The following is a 19,405-nucleotide window of genomic DNA, read 5'->3' on the forward strand; positions in this document are numbered from 1 at the left end:
GGCTTCCAGGTATTGCTCCAGCAACTGCAAAAACACAATTCCAACTTGGAAAAGACTACTAGAGAAACCCATACCTACAGCTTCATAGACTTGCACATGTAGGTCAGGGCCTTGAGTATACTAATAGGCTTTAATGGCTCTGACCAGCCCCACCTGGGGCCTCCACCCACACTCCCATCCATTTAAACTCCAGTCTGGCCCCTCAGTCCTAGTCTGAGTCTCAGACTAACAGTTATGCTGTAGCTGTCTCTAGTTTTGTCACAGCTGTGCCTGGTCATAGACCTCAATTACCCTGATCCATGGACTGACTTCCCAGCTTCATTTAGCCCCTTCCTTTACACTATGGACTTGCCTGGTGATCACTGGGCTGTGTCTGCCACTTCAGCAGCACCTGTTTTCAGTTCATCCTTTGATGAATTCAGCAAAGGTCCAACTGAAACCCTTGGGAGAACTCTCAGTGTCTTCATGGTGTTTCAATTCAAGCCTCAGCAGCACCTCCATGCCAAACTCTGCATTTGCCTTTGCATCCGCCTTTGCATCCTATTTACTCTGAACCCAATTAAAGGACATGCTATTTATAGGTGGGCTTGGGTATTCCTGGGAAACTCTGTGTCTAATTCTACTGCCTCAGCATGGAGCAAATTAGCTGGGGGCATGTTGGCTATTAGTCCTGAGACCAGAAGCAGATGCTCCTTGTCCTGAACATCTGACGGCATCTTGCTCTGAAGGTTACTTGTTTCTCTGTATGACCCTGTCATTATTTATAAATTTTAGGGTTTGGGTAAGGCAGATTATTTTGCTGTGTGACAGGTACTTGCACCTTTTGTGGAGCTGGGCAATTAAGGTCTATATGAACCTCGCATCTTATTTGCTGTAGTAGTTCCTGTATTCTGTATTCACATCTACAGGGAGGACTGAGATGACACAGCTGTTGTGTATTCACAAGTAGGAGGCAGCTGCATGAAGTTGTCAGTGCTGGGAAGACTCCATACAGCTCTTCATTCACTCGGGCTGTTGTTTTCCAATAGAAATGGAAAAGCTGACAAATCTTTCCTCTTCACAGCTTTAAACTCACTAAAGGCTGTAATTAGAATTAGCTTTTTTTCCAAAGTCCCCTGGTGATTTAAGGCAGCTCTCCTGGGCAGCAGCCGTTATTTGGACTAGTAGTCAACAGGCTCGCAGCCAGCTCTGCAGCAACCAACAGAAGTCAGTGGAGTCTGGAGTGAGAACATTGAGTGTTGAGGTGTTTGTCCGCTCTCTCACCACCCTGAAACTACTCAGTGGGACTTTGTGTGCTGAGGCACAGAGGTTTAGGGATATGTGTATATAAGACACTTGGGCCCTCAGAAGGGCTCAGACAGCATGGGTCACAGATCAAGGGTACCAACAGTGTCCCTTGGATGGATGCAGGCAAGTAAACTGAAGCATTTGCAAACTCCCAGCAGGTCCCAGCTTCAGTTGAGTTCCTCCTAACACAATTAACCTCAAAGAAAATTACAGTCTGGCACACTACCATTGACAAGTTGCCAGGGTTGTGGTGTAGCCAACTGTTTAACTGAGTGTGTGGGCATTTATTGCCTGTGGGAAAGGTAAGGTGAAATGAATCTGTGGTTGAAACAACTACATTTTACTGCATGTCTGCAAAATACCTGCAAATCCATCGTCTTGTGGACACATTCATAGCTTGGAACATGCTTGTTCTAGAACACTGAATTGCAGGCTGATAAAGGTCGTTTTTCACTATGTTTAGTGAAGCTGGGGAAAGTAATGGTAATCACAAGGTGGTGAACCTATAACTGGCCCCTCTTTCTCCGTTATACCAATGTAAATCTTCTATGTCCCCCTCTACCTGGCCAAAGGTACCATAAAAATCAGCAAGTCAGACTGTTCAAAGGGCAAGTCATTTTGTTTCCCAGTAAACCTTGCAGATATAACCTGTTCCCCAGGCTCTTCTGGCTCCTTAGTTGTTAAAAGGAACTATTCCACACAGACCTTACTGTCTCTTTGCAAATGAAGGAACAAAGCTCATGAGTACAAAAACAGTAATTTCCTTGCCAGTGGGACAGCAGTAATGATGTGCGAAGTCTTGACCACATGAAGAATATTTTTATCATCATGCTCAAGGGTTGTTTCTTCCTGAACTTTATCTCCCTGCCAGTGCTAGAAGGTGACTGTCGCAAAGGCCTAGATTCTCAGTGGAGGTGGACTGCTGTAACACATCTGAGTCTGCTAGACATCACCAGAGTTCAGAGGCTGTGAAAACTGCAGAAGGAATATGCACATCAGCTGATCTTCCCCACAAAGCTAATATATGTCTCAGTGATGTGAGGGGAATGTCTCAACGGTCTTAATGATTTGAACTAAGCTGATCAACCAGTCTCACTATATGTTTTTGCAACTGGTTCTGGACATCTTGTTGCTTCAAAGACTGAGATATCTTAGGAAGAAAGGGGTGGCATGAACAGATAAAAATTCTTGTAGGAAAAGGAAAACCTTGGGAAAGGAAAAGAAAAAATGACTCACAATTAGCTTGTGGGAACTGCAGGATGCATGAAATCCTGACCCCACATGAGTCACTTTGCCATTAACTTCATGAAAGCGGTTGAGTAAAGAATACAAAATCTCCTCGAGTTACTATAGAAAAGGGTGCACAGCTGATGTCTCTCATCCTTGCTTATACAACCCTAAAAACTGTCCTTTGTCATAGTTACGGCAGCTGACCTGCAAGAGCACTCTTTACAAGCACTGACTGTATTTTTAGCTGATCTTGCATGTGACTCAGTAGAGGGAAATGAAGAAAGGCAGTCCCATGGGAATTCCCAGCTCTCTACACACCACCACAGATCACCACAGCTGCAACAGTCCCAGAGAAGAAACGGAGGCATTTCCTCTGCTGAGATGTATCCTGCCACCAGGGGGACGTGTCTGTAATTTAACAAACATCTTAATAACAACAACGGTTGGGTAAAAAGGCCACTGAGCAGACATGGGTCATGGCTGTAACTGATCACACTTTCTTAGTGAACCAAAAGAGGGATATTATTCAGCCAGTCCTAGATTTTGGTCTCTCCTTGACTAATCAGTGTGGGGTTTTTATGTTTTAGGTCATAAATCGATGAAGTTCTGTTTTCTGGAGTAGTTGAAATCTGCTTCCTGCAGAGCTTCCTGCACATAGCACTCTTCCATAAAGTACCAGTGGTTCTCCATAAAAAGAGTATATCTGAGATAACAGGGCAAAAAATTCGGTACACCCTCAGCAAATGTTCTGGCTAGATACGTCTCTCACTTCAGGTTCAAGAGGCACCTATTTGTAGCTAATTAGCCTGAGATTCATGTATGTTTAGCAGTAGGAGCTGGCTAGGCTATGAAGTAACCTTCAAGGGTTAATCCTTGGCCATGTTGTTTCTAGTAAGTATATGAAAAAGAAATACTAATACACTCAGGAGTAGAATAAAAGCTTTCATGGTACAAGGTTAATCTGCTGACCCAAGGCACTACTTGCACAGCTCACGCTAGCACCAAAGCCCTTCAGAGCCTTAATCTCCCTGGTTCAGTGCTGTATCACTGAGTGTCTGCTTTCAGCAAGCAGGACTGGGTGCATTTGTGCAGTATCTGTTTATTCTGCGAGGCAAGGCAGACATTTTTCAGCAGAAGTATAACAGAAAGCCAAGAGCCAGGCTCTGTCCATGGGAATTTGTAAAGATTCAAAGGCATCTTCATTCAAGACCTCATTCAGCATAGTACTAGGTATGTTTGTTAACAGCTCTCTGTTTGCTACTCCAGTTACTGAGGAAGATGATTAGGACCCTTAAAAGTCATACTCCATTTTAGCTCACAGTGGAAATAATTTGATTTAATAGGGGACACAGCTTCTAAATTAAGATTTGTGACCACCATTGAAACCAGATAGTCAAGTTTTTAGCAGAGAGAGAAAGGCATATATACGCCCAATATCCTTGTTCAAAGACAGAGAACTGTCAGAGAATGACCATGGTCTGTGTTTGTCAAGGACATTTGGGCTAGTGTTGGTGGCCAAGGAAAAAAAAAGACTTTCAAATAACCACACTTTCCAGAAATATCACCATGTTCCAGGTAGGCAACCAAGAAACAAGGAGCCTGAATGGACGAATTAGAGCTCCTTAACTGGCCAAGATACAAGTCCAAGCCATTGGCATTCAGTCATTCTAGTAGAGGTACAACATCACACCATCCATACAAGCTGAAGCTGCCCCATATTGGTGTCAACCTATGTGGAAAGTGTCACTTTCCACTGTCCTTAGCTCAGCCATGGTAAGAAAGTAAAAAGTAAAGATGTGGCCATCCAACAGGGAGAAGGCAACTAACTTCTCGTATCTCATGCCTATGGGGCAAGTCTTCAAATGGAAGGAAACAATACTAACCCTACCAGGACTTTTTTCCTTTTCTGCACAGATAAATAATATGGAAATGGGACTTACCTCTCCAGCGTGAGTGCAGACCTGAGATATATCTGTCAAATCATTCAGAACAGAATTGAAGTCTTAATTAATCTCTGCTTCTAGTTTAGACTGCTAATACTGTGTTGAGAGAGAGAGTATATTTCCCCAGGCACGGTCTGCTTCTAGTTTAGACTGATAACACTGTGCCGAGATAAAGAGTATATTCCCCCAGGCATGGTGCCCTTCCAAGCCAACTACTTGGCTCCTGAACTGGAGGTGGTTTCCATCTGTCCAGCTCAGAGTTGAAGAAGCAAAAATGATTAGGCACCAGCCTGAACCCTTCATGTCAAAGGTCAATTTTAAGCATTGGTGATGTGCCCTTCAGCTTGGTATGTTGGCTCATGTCAAGATCTGCGCCCTGGAAAAATGTCTGAGATTTGTGCTGAAAGACTCAGATTCTCAAATAGGACAAACTGACCTTTCTTTCAACAGAACCCATTGAGATATATATTGCTAAGGGTTTGCCAAGGCAATTTAAAGACAGCAGTATCTTTTCTCTGCTGTTAAGCTGGATACAATGGTCTGCTGAATGTACTTTGCTGGGAATTCTCCCTATTCTGCCTCTCTTCAAACTGCCCAGAACAGAACTGCCCAGGACAATCCTATCTGCAGCATCCTAGCTCTGTTTTGACAGCACTGACCTTCTTCACAGAGTGAAGTCCTCTGCACTTCTTGTTCCCATCCCATTCCCACTAACATGATAATTTCTCATTGCAGGTAAATCATCTCGCCTTGAGGTTTTTCAGAGCCTCCTCTTGCCTCAGACAGCAAACATTTTGCAGAAGACCCCATCTGGTGAGACAAAGTCTGAACCAAGCTCTCTGCAACCCTACAACCAACCAGTCTATAATAAATGCAAGGATCTCACCTGTTTCAGTTTTGTTCCCACCATGGAAGCACTGCTGTCAAGCACAAATACAACATTCTTTGGCAATGGAGGAAGATCTGTGGGGGCGAAGTAGTGCACGAAATATCCATTAAGAATCTGTGGAAGAGCAAGGAAGTCAGGAATTGAAGGCAGATCATGATGCAATGTTCCACATATTATGGGATATTTGGTTGGGCACACCTGATCCTGCTTTCAATGTCTGTGTCTACGCTGGAGGATATGAGTGCTCCTTAGTATCCCGCTTAATCCTGGTCCCCTGTTTATCCAGACTGGGGGAGCCTACTGGAGCTCTCCACATCTCCTTCCATGGTGGACATTGTGGTTTCCTTCCAAATGCAGTAAGGATATAATGTATGTACCCAGGGATCAGAACCAAAACATGCATTTGGGGAACTGGCCTTGTGTCCACATATATACAGCCAGTATATTGAGAAACTGAAAAGCAGATACGAAAAAGAAACTCAATGAAGTAGGTAGCTGTGGTTTTTAAGTACATCTTGTGGCTGCCAACTGACTGGTTTTATTCTGGGTAGTTCTTACAAGATGGAGAAGTAGGCTTCACTTGGAAAACATTTTCTAGGACATTTGGAGCATGCAAGACAATTGAACCATCTCAGGTATAGTTAATAAAACAGAAAAGATGAGTCATGTGTACAGTACCTGAACATCCCCAACACTCAGCTCCCTGTTGACATCATATCTAATTATGAAGTCTCCCAAAATGCCATTTCGGGCGATCCTGGTTTGCTCGACAACACTGGGATTGAACGTAACTTTAGCTAAGGTTTTGGTATGTCCAACTACAGTAGAAGGAGGAGGAGAAACATCACCTGTTCAGATAAAACCACAATATTACAAGTTTTTCCCATTGTCTTACAGATGTTTAAGCACAGCACACACAGTATTACTGTGGAGTCAGGTCAACTAGCATAGTTACATACTGAAATTAAAGATTCAGTTCACCAGTAATAAAATAAGAACTTAATAACACCTCCCCTCTAATTCTAAACTGAAACCAACATTGGAGTGCTATCAGGGATATAAATGTTTAGGCAAAATTCCTGTGCTCACTTCTCTTTGGAGGTCACTGATCTTGAAGGCCATATATTCTCTGTATGACTGTTAATTGCTTTCTATAAATAATGAACACACAACTTCAGACATGTATGTGATATTCATTCCAGCCAACTCTAGACATCTAGAATGCAGATCCTATACCTGAGATCCTGCCAGTCAATGCAAGTATGATTCACTTGACCTGTTTAAACATTTCCTCTAGGATTAGATGAATCATACTGCAGATTTCTCCCTATTGATTATAAAGAGTTCTTGAGGTGACTTGTTCAGATGTGCTGTAGGCATGTGAGGTGGGATTGATCTAATTGATTGCTTGATCTGACAAGCATCTTATGTGTAATGTCTACATCTGAACAAGTCATCTTAGCTGCCTTTATGTTCAGCAAAGACTTGTCAGTATAGTTGCTGCAATTTCAGTCTTGCTGATTGAGACAAAATCCAACACTTGCTAGCGCAGTCATGCAAACTGCATCCCTGAGATGTAACTCACCCTAATCTCTGAGAGCCCTTCCTGAGTCAATAAAGAGATACGTGCCTTTCAGAAGGTCTTTCAAAGAAAGACAATAATTTAGGTCTGAGTCACCCTGAAGGAACCTCTGCTTGTCTTGTTAGCTGTGTTCATTTTCTAACATTGAGGCATATGGAGATTCCTTGTTGTCTCTCTATGTGGCCAAAATCCCACCTTATTGTCTTTTGGTGTGCCAGCCGTTCATTCCCTCTGAACTCCGTAAAGACCCTTACATGAATCTGACCAAAGGTCAGATTTTTGGCCTTGAACGTCCCCAGATTTTGATGGCTTTCCCACTTATCCTAACTAGCTATTGAAAACACCAAAACAGGTTCTCAGCTGATGTTCTTCTCAGGTGCTTCAAGTCTCACAGTGATTATTCCAACACTCCACCAAGGCACAGAAGTTCTATTATATCTGCTCGTCTGCTGATTAATATTGGGAACGAGCTGCTTAATTATACTGTGTGTGGTGGTCTCAAATCTTTGCCAAAGATGGCCCAAAAAGTCTGTGGTATGGCAGGGAAAAGAAAAGATGGGTGAGATTCAGTTTCAATTTAGGTGTTCACAATGCAAGTACCTATGTCTGAGTTTATGTTCCAGGCTCCCATTATGCTCAATGGAGATCAGGTCAAGAGTGTCAAGGGAGATGAGGGTATGATACATCTGGCCAGACATCTGCTTTAGGATAATTTTAATTATGTGCTATACCCCATTAACAATACTGATCACAATGGCAAGGTGCAGGGAGTCTTGGAAAGAGCTCCTCTCCAGAGGTTCTTCTAACACTGTCTATGTAATGAGGAGTGGCACTTCTTCACCTTTGTAAAGTGCTTTAAGCAGCATTAGAGGAATGCAACGTGACATCTGTATGCAACATTGAACACCATCCACCTCACACCCAGATTCCACAGTGATTTAGAAAATCAGATACATATGGTTATGTCCATTTAACAAGTAGGAAAATGGAGGCATGGAGTGGTTACCTAACTCACCTGACTTCCCACAGGTCAAAGTCCACAGAAATGCCAGGACTAGGGTTCTTGTGGGTTTATAAAATGATTAGCCAAAGCTATGCCATTTACTCTGAAGTGCTATGTACACTCTAGACTCCTCTAGGCAAAGGAATGAAAGTAAGAGTCATAAATCAATAGCACTCTAGGATGTTACTTCTGTGTTAATTTGGCTTTACTTTTATGGCTGTCCTGTGAGTACATTTGAATAGACAAGGCACAAGACCATACTATTGAGGCAAGGAAGGGTTTTCTCATAGGCCCAACTTCTACAGAAATAAATTATAGCTGGAGAACCTGGAATGTGAAACAAATTCATCAGCAGAAGTCTTTACCAAGGAGGCTGAATGACAGATATTACTCAGTTTCAGTAAAGTCAAGAATGGACTCTGCATCATGGCTTCTCTGACTATGCCAATTCCAATCCATCCATCTGATGGAAACAGAGAGAGAGCTCCCAGCCAGTACACTGAAATCACTTAAGGACACTAGTGTTAGATCTTAAAGGGGGCTTATAAAATTATTACCCAGAGCTTTGACATTTTTTCTAAAATCTGGTTCAGATTTCTCCTGGCAAAGAAAAGTCATAAATCAATAGCTCTGTAAGATTTTACCTCCATCTTGATTTGTTTTTACTTTTACAGCTGCCCTTTGATCTGATGAATCAACAGATGTAATATGTTTTTAATACACAATGCATCAGATTTCCTTGTATTGGCTTTCCTGGATTTTCCATCTGTCTTCTATCACTTTCAAAATCCCATTTAACTGCCAGTATGTGGGAAATGCCCAGAATTTATAGAAATGGCTTAACAGTTCATTTATGTTTTCTGATCTATTTGAAGGTTTTACATTACTTCTCCCCAACTGCTGAAAAGCAAGCATTGTCGTTGGTTAAGCTGCCTGACCACATCACATCTGGGTTAGTGAAAGTCAGTCTCACACTGGAAACAGAAGCTCTCTCCTTATACCTACTGCACATACACATCTGTGGCTGTGGCCTTTGGACTTCACTTCTGTGTTTCTCTGCCGTAAATACATTGATGGGTGAGCACAATATGCTGTGCACCACAACAGCATGAGTTCCAGTCCTAGCATTTCTATGGACTCTGACCATCTGAAATTAGCTGAGTTAGGTAGCCACTCCATGCCTCAGTTTCCCCATCTGTTCAATGGGCATACTAACATGTATCCAGTTTTGTAAAGCACTGTGGAATCTAGATGGGATTATGTGGATCACATTGCATTCCTCTATTACTCCTCAAAACACTCTTTGGAGGTAAGAAATGTCATCCCCTGTAACACAGACAGTGCTTTAGGAACTCCTGGAGAGGTTTCCAAGGCTGCCTCACATAGCCATTGTCAGTGACAAGAATAGCTAGGGAAGCTCTCCCATTTTCTTCATAGCCATTCATCTCCCATCTCCAGGACAGAGATTAAAACCAAAACATGGTCTAATAGAAAAGGTCCAAAATACCTATTTTCCCTGGAATAATAGAAATCACATCTGGAATACAGGTTATCTAATTCATTCCACGTTCCCAGATCAAATCCCTTCCTACTTGGTTTTATGATATGGTCTGGAAACACTCCAGACCTCCAGTAATGGAAACTCAGTACCTGCCCTTGCCAGTCCTTTCCAGAGCTTCACTTTTTCACTATTAGACATTTTCGATGTCTAATTTACATTTTTCTTTCTGGATTATAAGCCCATGGCTTCTTGTCCTTTCTGTTATTGGCACAGAAAGCACAGTATTCTTTTCCTCCTTGCAGCAACCTTTTATATATTTGAATACAGTAACTATCTCTTCCCCAGGTTTCTTTTTTAGGCAGCACTTGATATCTGGATCACAATTACTCTCCTCTGTTTATTGGCCCAGTTCTTTTCAAACAAGTCACTGAGAGGAAAATCTATGAGATATTGCAGAGTACAGAGCATGTATGAGCTCCAGAGACTTGAGCTTGTCTGTGCTCATACTGAGGTAGTTAACAGGGCCTTTAGACAAACTTTCCACTAAATTCAGCTAAAGAAGTAAACAGAGCAGGAAAAAAGCATTTTTCATATGAAACTGTAGTCCTCACATGATGAACAGTTAAACCTAAATTATTTTGGATGCTGGCAGAGTCAGTATTAGCGCTCAAAAGCAAACTTCATCCTCCACTAACATGTGGAAACTTCTGGTCAACTATGATAAGAAATAAAAACCTTTCTGAGACCTATGACTTGGAAGAGAAAAAGTCATTCTCAAGCAGCCTAGTATCTCCCTGCCCAAGTCCATGACTAGTTTTCACACCGGTGCACTGGAGGAAAACGATGAGGACAGTCATCCCTGAGGATGCTGGCTAGGACATCATTCAGAAAATGGCTCCATTCTGAGGTCACCAGAGAAGGCCAGGATCATTGGCCTCAATGTCTCCTGTTTGGGGGTTTGTATGTTGCAGAAGACAACACCTGCACATGCCAAAAGATCACTTGCCAAAACTCACATGCCTGATGTCTTCCTTTGGGAAAAACACAACTCCCAGATGGAGCTGTGTGCGCAGGAGTCTCTGACAAAGGAAATATCCTGGAAAGACTTGTCATCATATTGTCTCTGCTCCATACTCAGAGAGGAAGTACGCAGGACTTTCCAAGAGCCTCTATCTATAGCAAAGCACAGCTTTACTGCTCATAAATCACTGGAAGTTTGTGAAACCAAGTCCAATCTTTGTATCTTGGGCTCCTACAGCCAAAAGCAGGCAGAATTGGACACTTTACTGCTTCTGCTCCTACTGCTGTGATTTCTACACTGTTTCTCACTCTTTCTCATCAAGGGACATCTTCATTCTATAGGGCTTTAAGTTTTATCTCTTCTGCTCATCACAGACTGTATGGATACTAGCAGTTTGGCTGGAGTGAAAAGTGCAAATCCTGAATGACCATTAAACAGAGCTATTGTTTTTTCCACTATGCTTCCTGCATGGTACATTGGCTCTATGGATAACATGTAGAAAGCACCACAAATGTAAGGAAGAGGATTGGTCCATAAAATAAAGGCAGATCGGCCATTCCTCCACTTTTGGTCATCTAAACTATCATTTTGGGTTTTTTTCATTAGTTTTGCTAACAGTGTTTATTGCCACAACAGGTTGGCATTTCAGTTATGAACATCAATCACTGCTGGTGCTCATCAGCTGGTGCTGTGGATGACTCCAAAGCCATACTTGATTTTCAACTAAATTTGCCTATCCTACACTGGATCTTCAGGACGTGTACTCAGAAAAAGAATGTAGTTTCTTATCCAGGTCAGTCAGAGTCAAAATTATCTAAATGACTTGTGAAGCTACATGTCATTCTTCACAATGGTTTCAGCTTCGTGGCGCTTTGGATATGTTACTCAGAATGCCATTTACCTGATGACTTGATGTCACAATACATTTTTCACCCAATACTCTCAAGGTAATTTATTAATACTTATCAAAATCTCACAATTTATCATTGACCGTGAGATATTATAGACATCTTTGTAAACACAGGAAATTGAGGAAGAGAGTTTTCATGACATATTCAAACTCAAACCAGTCAGGCAGTACCATTTTCCAATGTGCAGGCCTCCATTCCTTATTTGGTCTTTTTTTTAAGCCATGACCTCTCATTTGGGACACTACAGGTAACACAGTACGGCAGCATCTGGTCTGGCATCCTTTGCTGGCCACTGACTCACTAGATTGCTACCATGCTCTCCAATCAAGTGATACTGAAGAGTTTTAAGCCACAGGAATCCAAGAAGAGACCAGACACTTTTTCCTGGTTTACTCCTAGTTTGCAAACTGTCTGCCAAGCAGCCACTCTTTAAATGTAAGAGTCACAATTCACCTTTCACTTAAAAACCCATAGCCTTCCCTGGAGGTCTCACTGGATGTGCAGATCTCATGCTCTTGGGTCTTTAGGTGTCATATGAGCAAGAAGGCTTTGCAGGGAGGATCTAATGATTCAGATGGTTTTGGATCAAGCTTGAGAGATGACAGCCGACTGGAATATAGTGGATTTCCAAGTGAAATGCTCCTTGCCTTGGCCTCGCCCTCCCTAGGAGTATTCTTGTGGTTTCCATTTGTATTTAGGAAGGTATGAAGTTCCCGTTGTCTGCTCCAAGTGTGATTGATCTTGTTGGCCACAAGAGGTCACAAGCAATAAATCCCCGCCCAGTCCAAAACAAGCTGTCCTCTGCGACCTATATTAGACCCTTCTGAGACCCTCTGCCAATTCTTTTTTTTTTTTTTTTTGTCTGGCTGCTGGTAGTGTCCTAATCTCCTCATCTTACTTTAGATCAGAAGGAAGCTCAGCAAACCTACTGAATTCATTAACCCTATACGCTCATCTGAGTGGCACTCACCTGAGTACCAATGAAGACTTGATCTGGCAGAGACACAACCCACTCCTGACTGCCCATGTTGGACCCCAAAAGTGTGTTTGGCATTTCAATGACTTCCATAGCAGTGATTTCATCACAACAAACAGTTTTCACCAACTATATAGGGTGATTCCAGATAGAAAGGGTCTGTAATTAAATTCTGGGCAAGGATGAAGCACAGGGAATCGGAGTTTCAGTTGCTTTACCCATCCTGAAATGGGACATCTATTTTATACACATTTTACTGGCTAGGAAGGATTATGGAATCTTAGAGCTTGGGCCCATTTTTATATGAGCTGTTTTAAATCTGAAGCACAGTGCCAAGAATGATCAGTGCTCACAGATTGCCATTTGGAGAGCAAGTTACAAGAGTTTTCCCTGTATGTCATTTACATACAGGAATTTCCATACTGCACTAGACCAACAGTGTGTCTGCTCTGCTTAGTCTGTCTCTAACCTTGATCAATGCCAGATGTTTTGCAGGAAACCATATGCCACAATGCACTGTGATACTTCCTGACAGGTGAAAAAGGCTTCTTGTCTCTCTTGATGAGGAGCAGAGCACATTTATCACACAGTGCATGGATGTACAGCAGAGACACTAATTAGCTGTATGAAGTTTGACCTGAAGCTAGTCCAAGTCACTGAGAGCCTTGATTTCACTGTGATTTGGATGAAATCAGTAGGATCACACTGAGCAATCAGTTTAACTCCAGTTCACATGCTTTAGGATCTTTACCTGGCAGACATGAACAGCTCCACTGATTTTGCTGGCATTATGTCACTTAGAGTAACTGAGGATCAAGTCCCACAAGACTCTACATCCTGCTTCCAGGTCAGACTCACCCTCTTTTTTTGGTGAGGGTTTTTTTGTCAACATGTAACAATCACAGTATCCTGTGCTCCTTGCTGTTAGTTTACACTAGAAAAATTACCTTTACACTGTCTGAACAGCGAGCAAGGACAGTTGGGGGTAAGAGTAGATACTCACACTGCACTTAGTGCTTTGGCAAAACATGGATTTTCCTCTTGGAATTTCCCATGTTCTAAAATGCAGGATTTCCTATCTGCCTTGGCAGGGATGGATGGAAAAAACAATTCACTTCAAATAAACAGTTCCCAGGAGATGGGGAGCCAGGGAAGAGCCTGCTCAAATGCCGAGTACAAGGCCTGAAGGCCCAGTTCAAAGCTTGTAAAGACAATAGCAAAAAAAATCCTATTGAGTTGAATGGGATGAGCCCTATATTCATTAAGCTTCAAAGTTCTCACATGCTTATGCACAGATACCACAGACACAGTCATCTATAGAAAATAGAACAAAAGCCATCAGCCTTTATGATAAGACTGAATTCCCACCACTGAACTGCACAGTTCATAATCCTGAAATCCCTTTCATGTTGTAGTGATTATACCAGCTTTCATGAACCTGAAGATTGCCCTGCCAGTGAATGAGAGATCTCTAAATAGGAATTGCTGATGGCCTGCAATGCTTATAGACTTGCTTGTCACTTAAATGCAGCCACCTCTGGGGTGGAATGTACCTGTCATACAGTGAGTACAGCAAGAGTTAAGAAGGGAAAGTAAAAAAAGTATATTTCTAAACAAAGGCATAGTTTGAATTTGCCAGAATAATTCATGTTTAATGAGCTGCTAGCATTCATTTTTCTTGCTGTCTTCATGAGATGTGTCCTCTAGTTTCTAATACAGTCTTGATCCTAGACAATGCTGCTTTAATGCTATGTTGGGGGTTTGTTTAATGCCTCATTTGGAGCAGAGGGAAAGTGAACAAAACACCAGTCTACACAATCATCCAAGATTGCCTCGGAGAACTCCCAACACCGCCAGTCCAGTTTTTTGAGAAGTGATTAAGGCCCAACAAGCAACAGAACCATGGGTCATAAAATCTCTGCTTACCTTCAACTTTCCCATTGCCTTTATGCTTGCTGTTTCGGAGAGGAGGCACTTCCAGGGAAACTATGCCTGAGTTCTCCAGGATGTTCACCTCCACTCGTAACCTCCCCACCAGCTGCTGGGGCCGGATGCTGACTGTATACTCATATTTTCCCAGTCGCCTTTGCAAAAGCTCTTCATAATGCAGTAGGAACCTGGCCTGCATCTTGCGAGGAATGAAGACAGAAGCTTTGAATGTCTCATAGCCATTCTCCCTGGAAGGAAAATCCAAAGACACCTTCACACCCCATGCACATCACACACCACCTCCTCCAGTGAATGATGAATCTGGATTTTGTTGGTCCAATAAAGGTATTTCCTATCATGTGAAAGCAGCAAGAAAGATAACATCATAATGTTTCACAAAGCATTAGGCACACAGGAGGTTTCCACTGGAGGAAAGGTCTTAACAGACTAGATGGCTTCTTACAGAAAGGAATATGACAGACATGTATAACATGGAACAGGGCCAGAGGAAAGGCTGTCTCTTGGTTTCTTACACAGAGGATTTGCTAGACCCATATTTAATTCTTGACTTTTGCACTGTGGACTCATTGCAATATCTTAAGCAAAGTACAGATGAATGCCTCTTCCCTAATATTAGCTGTTTATAGCTACATACTCAATGGGGAGAAATAGGACCCCTAAGACAATTCTACCACTGGACACTTCTCTAAAAGGACTCTTCTCTCCAGTTGGCCACAGTGTGACATTAGTTACCCAGCATACAACTGACAGTCAGCTTTCCGTTCACTAATTTGAAGTGAGATGAATTCCCACCTTTAGACTTTATTGGCTTTGGCTGCCCTTCTGTTAAACAGAGATAACCTAATATGCTCTACCTCCCATACAGTGCACTGTAGTGTCCAGCTACCAGGCACTGATATGATGCCAGGCACTATTTATGAATGGAAAATAAAAAAGCCACATAACAAGAATGGAAACTTTTAATGCCATGTAGGGATAACTTCAGAACTCACTGATGTGAGATTTTGCTGATGCCCGCAATGTACTGAGTATTGAAAAGGATTTGAGACTTTTATTTCTCTATTACATAAAATAAGATTTTTTTTTTTTTTTTTTAAGGTTAGCCTTTAGGGCACTTGGAATGACATCTCTGGGTGATACCAGTGGTCTAACAATGACAGGTAGTGATCACCCACAGAAGAGGATGCAACAGGGCATGACGACAGAAATACAGTGCTTCAAGAGAAATACAGAACTCTTTCAGGTTCTGCCAGTCTGTGTCTGGATCCTGAGACAGCATCCTTTGCTAAAGATTTCTGATGGACTTTTCCTACCATGAATTCATCTAGTCACTTTTTGAACCCACATTAAGTTTAGCATCCACAATTTCCAGTGGCAAGAAACACAATTTATGTGAAGAATATATTATTTTGGCCATTTTGAACCTGACATCTGATCATTTCATTTAATTTTCTCTAGTTTTTCTATGAAAGACAGAAAATAAAAATTCCTTATTCTACTTCCACATATCACTCATGAGTTCAGATCTCTGTCAGACCTCTTCCTCCGCACAGTTCGTCATTTCTCTGGTCTGAAAATCATAGTCTATTCAGCTGTTCCTGATCATGTGTTCATGCTGGAATATTGCTACTATCCCAGGTAACTGAGAATATTGTAGGATTTTCCAGAGCAGCAAAATCCATCCAATGGTCCATATCTTTGAGAGCTATTTGGGGGAATTTGGGCACCTGTGGAACTAGAGTGCTGCTGAAGAAGTGCATTCAAGTGAACATACAGGCTTTTAGATCATTAAAGGGATGAGACTTTCTGCCAGTTCTTGGCCAAGAGGACTAAACACAGTCAAGCACTGAGAACAGGGCAAGTAAACGTGACTTCAAAAGGCTACTTGTGGTTCTACCACTGACTAACTTTGTCGTCTTGAAGTTGTATCACCTCATTGAATTTCTGTGTGCCTTAATTGTCCTGCCTGTTATTCAGGAAGTAATAAGATTTCTTTCCCTCTCAAGTACATCCTGGAGCATCTTGGAAGTGAAAATGTTGTGTAAAAGGGCTAGAAAAGGCCACATGCAATTTTACATGACTTGGAGTATGGGAATGACACCAGGCAGTGCAGATAATGTTCTATTTAACTGCTTCTTCCTATAAATCCACAGATGGGTATGCCAAAGCAGCCAAAATAAAGATGGGAGGAGAGTATGTCACTTCCCAGAACACAGCCAAATGCACAACACTTACCTTCCATCTGTGGGGCTTGGAGGTTTCTTGTGCCTTGCTTTGTCATCGCTGCTACGTTTCTTTTCTTTCCCTGTGACCTCTCCATAGTAAGTCTTGTTGCCAATGCTCCTGGAGAGACCAGAGATGTCAGCATGACCACTCTGCACCCATAGACAGTGACAGCTGTGCACCTTGCTGTAGAAGGGTTCACAGACTGTGCACATATGAATAGGCTAAGTGTGCCGCTGGTGTAACTCTCCTAGAGTCCACCCAAGTCACTGAGACAGAAGCAAACTTAGAAGTTCCCTGGCTGGTTATACCAGCAGAGTATATTTTTAGTCCAGGAATTTACACCTCTAAAATGCCAATTCAGTAGGTAACCTCCAAAGCATAAGGATGCAAACCGGAAAACAAAGAAATTGCCAAGAATCCCAATGAGCACTTTTTTTTTGTCTGGTCTAGGATCCACCATCTGTGTCAATACACATCGCAATTTTCAGGATGACTGCTCTCAATTAGCGGCCTCCCTAACTAAAATGCTTCTCCCTGGGAATGAGTTACAGGGCCATGGATTCCATAAGGAAACAGCCCTTAACATATATTTTGGCTGGCCAATGGCAAAAGACTGTTTTTCCTCCTATTCAGACCAAATAGAAATCTTTCTAAAAGAGCTGGTCCCCTATCTGCTATGGTCAGGTCTGAAGCTGTGGCCCCAATATCTACGCACAGGGAAGATCTGAGCATGACCAAACCAAACATGTTTTTGAAACCAAGAGCTTAATTTATTCCTTAGTAAGTCATTTCAGTATAAGCTTCATTGCCCTCTGCTTGCTCTGTTATACACAGAGAATGACTAGCACCTCCAGCAGCAAGTCAACCTATCTGCTAGTTGGAGTTGACTCTCCTCCTCCATTGACAGCATGGAGAACTTGGAACAACAAGGAGCTTCTTAGGCACCACAGTGAGTTAGGTGAGATAACTATTATGTGCCAGTGTTGCTGAAACTTCAATTGGAAAGGTTTCTGAGGGCTAGGAGAGGTTTTTTGGTCCAAATCAAAGAGAGAGGAGGAGAAGGAAGTTGTTAAAACACACTCAGATGGGAAATAGAATAATTTTCTTCCCCATGTACATTGAGGGCTTGAATCTTAGCATCCTGTTATCCAAGGACTTGCTCTGTGCTTTGGGGCCATGACTAGTCTTGGGTGGAGTACAGTATAAGTGTTGTTTTATTTTTCCCAAAGAAATGCAAAAAGCCCTATTGCAGACTAGCTAGTTTTTGAAATTTCAGAGAGCTATCTGTGGGATGGGAGAACCATTGTCCACTCAGCTGTCAGCATTACTTACTTACATGGTAAAGTTGGAGATGAAGGCTGCAGCTGGGATCTGCATCTCAAACACACCTTCACGTGCCTCAGATCCGCTGTTCACCATTGTGCATGACACCGTGGTGAAAGCATACCGAGAAATGATTGTGGATCTCACAGTGAATTCAGACATCCGAGGCCTGGTTTCCTGTAGGTATCAAAAGGTTATCTATTAACAGTGACAGCTAGGTAACCCACCCCTTCCGTGTTTCAATGGCTTTAATACTTAATATGCTTAAGCAAATAACCACCCTATGAGTGGTGTAACACCCTATGGGGAGTACTAGACTCCCCTATGAAAAACAGTCAGGCAAGGTGGGCTTGCCCTTAAAATATCAGGTGAGCCGCAAAAGGTAAACCAGAGATGTGGCACTGCCTTTGTTCACACACAAGAGCAAAGGCCACAGTCATTCTCCAATGCCTGCCAAGGGTCCAGGAAGGATGAGAGCTCTGATTATGCCAGCCTTTATGTTGTGAAACACACTGATGAAATCCACCTGTATCCTAAATTGCACCCTTCAACGCTGACCTTTTGAGAGGATCAGGATTAGTCCCTTATGGCCTGGGAAGAGAAGCCCAAAATATGTCCCCATAGGGTCCAGAACTGATGTCAGAGGAACTGCCCCATAGACTGTGCACAAGAGCAGATGTAAGACCTCTTGAAAGACTAAGGTCACTGTGTACGAAGCATCATCTTCAAATTCATACAGTCAGATCTGTAAGTTATGTAAACAGAAAAAATGCTGTCAATGTAGTTGACTGAGTCCTCCTCTGCTGAGAATCCATCCTAGAGGTTTCAGGCAATGGATGGAAGAGATTTAATAAGAAACACTGACACCGTGATGTCTCAAGTAAAATATTTTAAGCCTTTTAGCCCACACTGGATGCTTTCCAGCAGAGAAGCAGCAGAGACTGCAATGAATGACGCATGATGTAGCAATGGAAGCTGAAAGCCAATTTCTGCTTCTTGGGAATGTGTTTTTGTGCAGAAGTCCTGGGTTGGAGCATTTCTCCAGTCTAACTTGTTTTTTGACAGCAATGTCTCCAGGGACCTCAACAGTTTTCTTCCTGGAAGGCTTCAGTGTATTTAACTATAAACAGCCCATGTAAAAAAAAAATCTGTATGTTGCCTTAAACAAAGACCAAACCATCAAAAGCAGAGGGAAACTAAAGAGTAAAATACATTGCAAATACAGAGCAACTTCACTAAACCAGAGACTTCTTCCTATTGAGGTTGATAAAAAGTCACAGTCACACAAGACTTGTGAAGACAAGAACGTGCTCGTCAAATGTACTTCCAGGATTTTTTTTTTCCAAACACAAGTAATTTTGACAAATTGCTTAACAAAGGGAACAAGTGTTTGTATGAGCAAGTATGAAACAGGAACATTCCTGCAGTAGCTGATGGCATTGGAAGCAGTAATAAGTGAGCATCCAATTAACCAAGATGCTGGGCTAGTGATTTCCAAGCAAATGGAAGAATGAGTATCCATTGGAAACAAACACAAAACTGTCGAGACACTTGGAATAAAGC

At 42.3% G+C, this 19,405-nt stretch overlaps 1 protein-coding gene across 1 annotated transcript in view; it reads right to left on the reverse strand.

The window, feature by feature from the left end:
* ITIH5 (inter-alpha-trypsin inhibitor heavy chain 5) overlaps positions 1-19,405 on the reverse strand; it is a 50,583-nt gene that overhangs the window by 24,630 nt on the left and 6,548 nt on the right. The window contains exons 3-7 of the mRNA XM_069801567.1: positions 17,856-18,019; positions 16,529-16,636; positions 14,270-14,520; positions 6,028-6,197; positions 5,347-5,463 (exon numbers count right to left, since the gene is read on the reverse strand). Of these exons, the coding sequence (XP_069657668.1) occupies positions 5,347-5,463; positions 6,028-6,197; positions 14,270-14,520; positions 16,529-16,636; positions 17,856-18,019 (810 nt within the window). The remainder of the gene's footprint in view (positions 1-5,346; positions 5,464-6,027; positions 6,198-14,269; positions 14,521-16,528; positions 16,637-17,855; positions 18,020-19,405) is intronic.

The sequence above is a fragment of the Haliaeetus albicilla genome, chromosome 14 (genome assembly GCF_947461875.1).
Source record: "Haliaeetus albicilla chromosome 14, bHalAlb1.1, whole genome shotgun sequence".
In the NCBI taxonomy this organism is placed as follows: Eukaryota; Metazoa; Chordata; class Aves; order Accipitriformes; family Accipitridae; genus Haliaeetus; species Haliaeetus albicilla.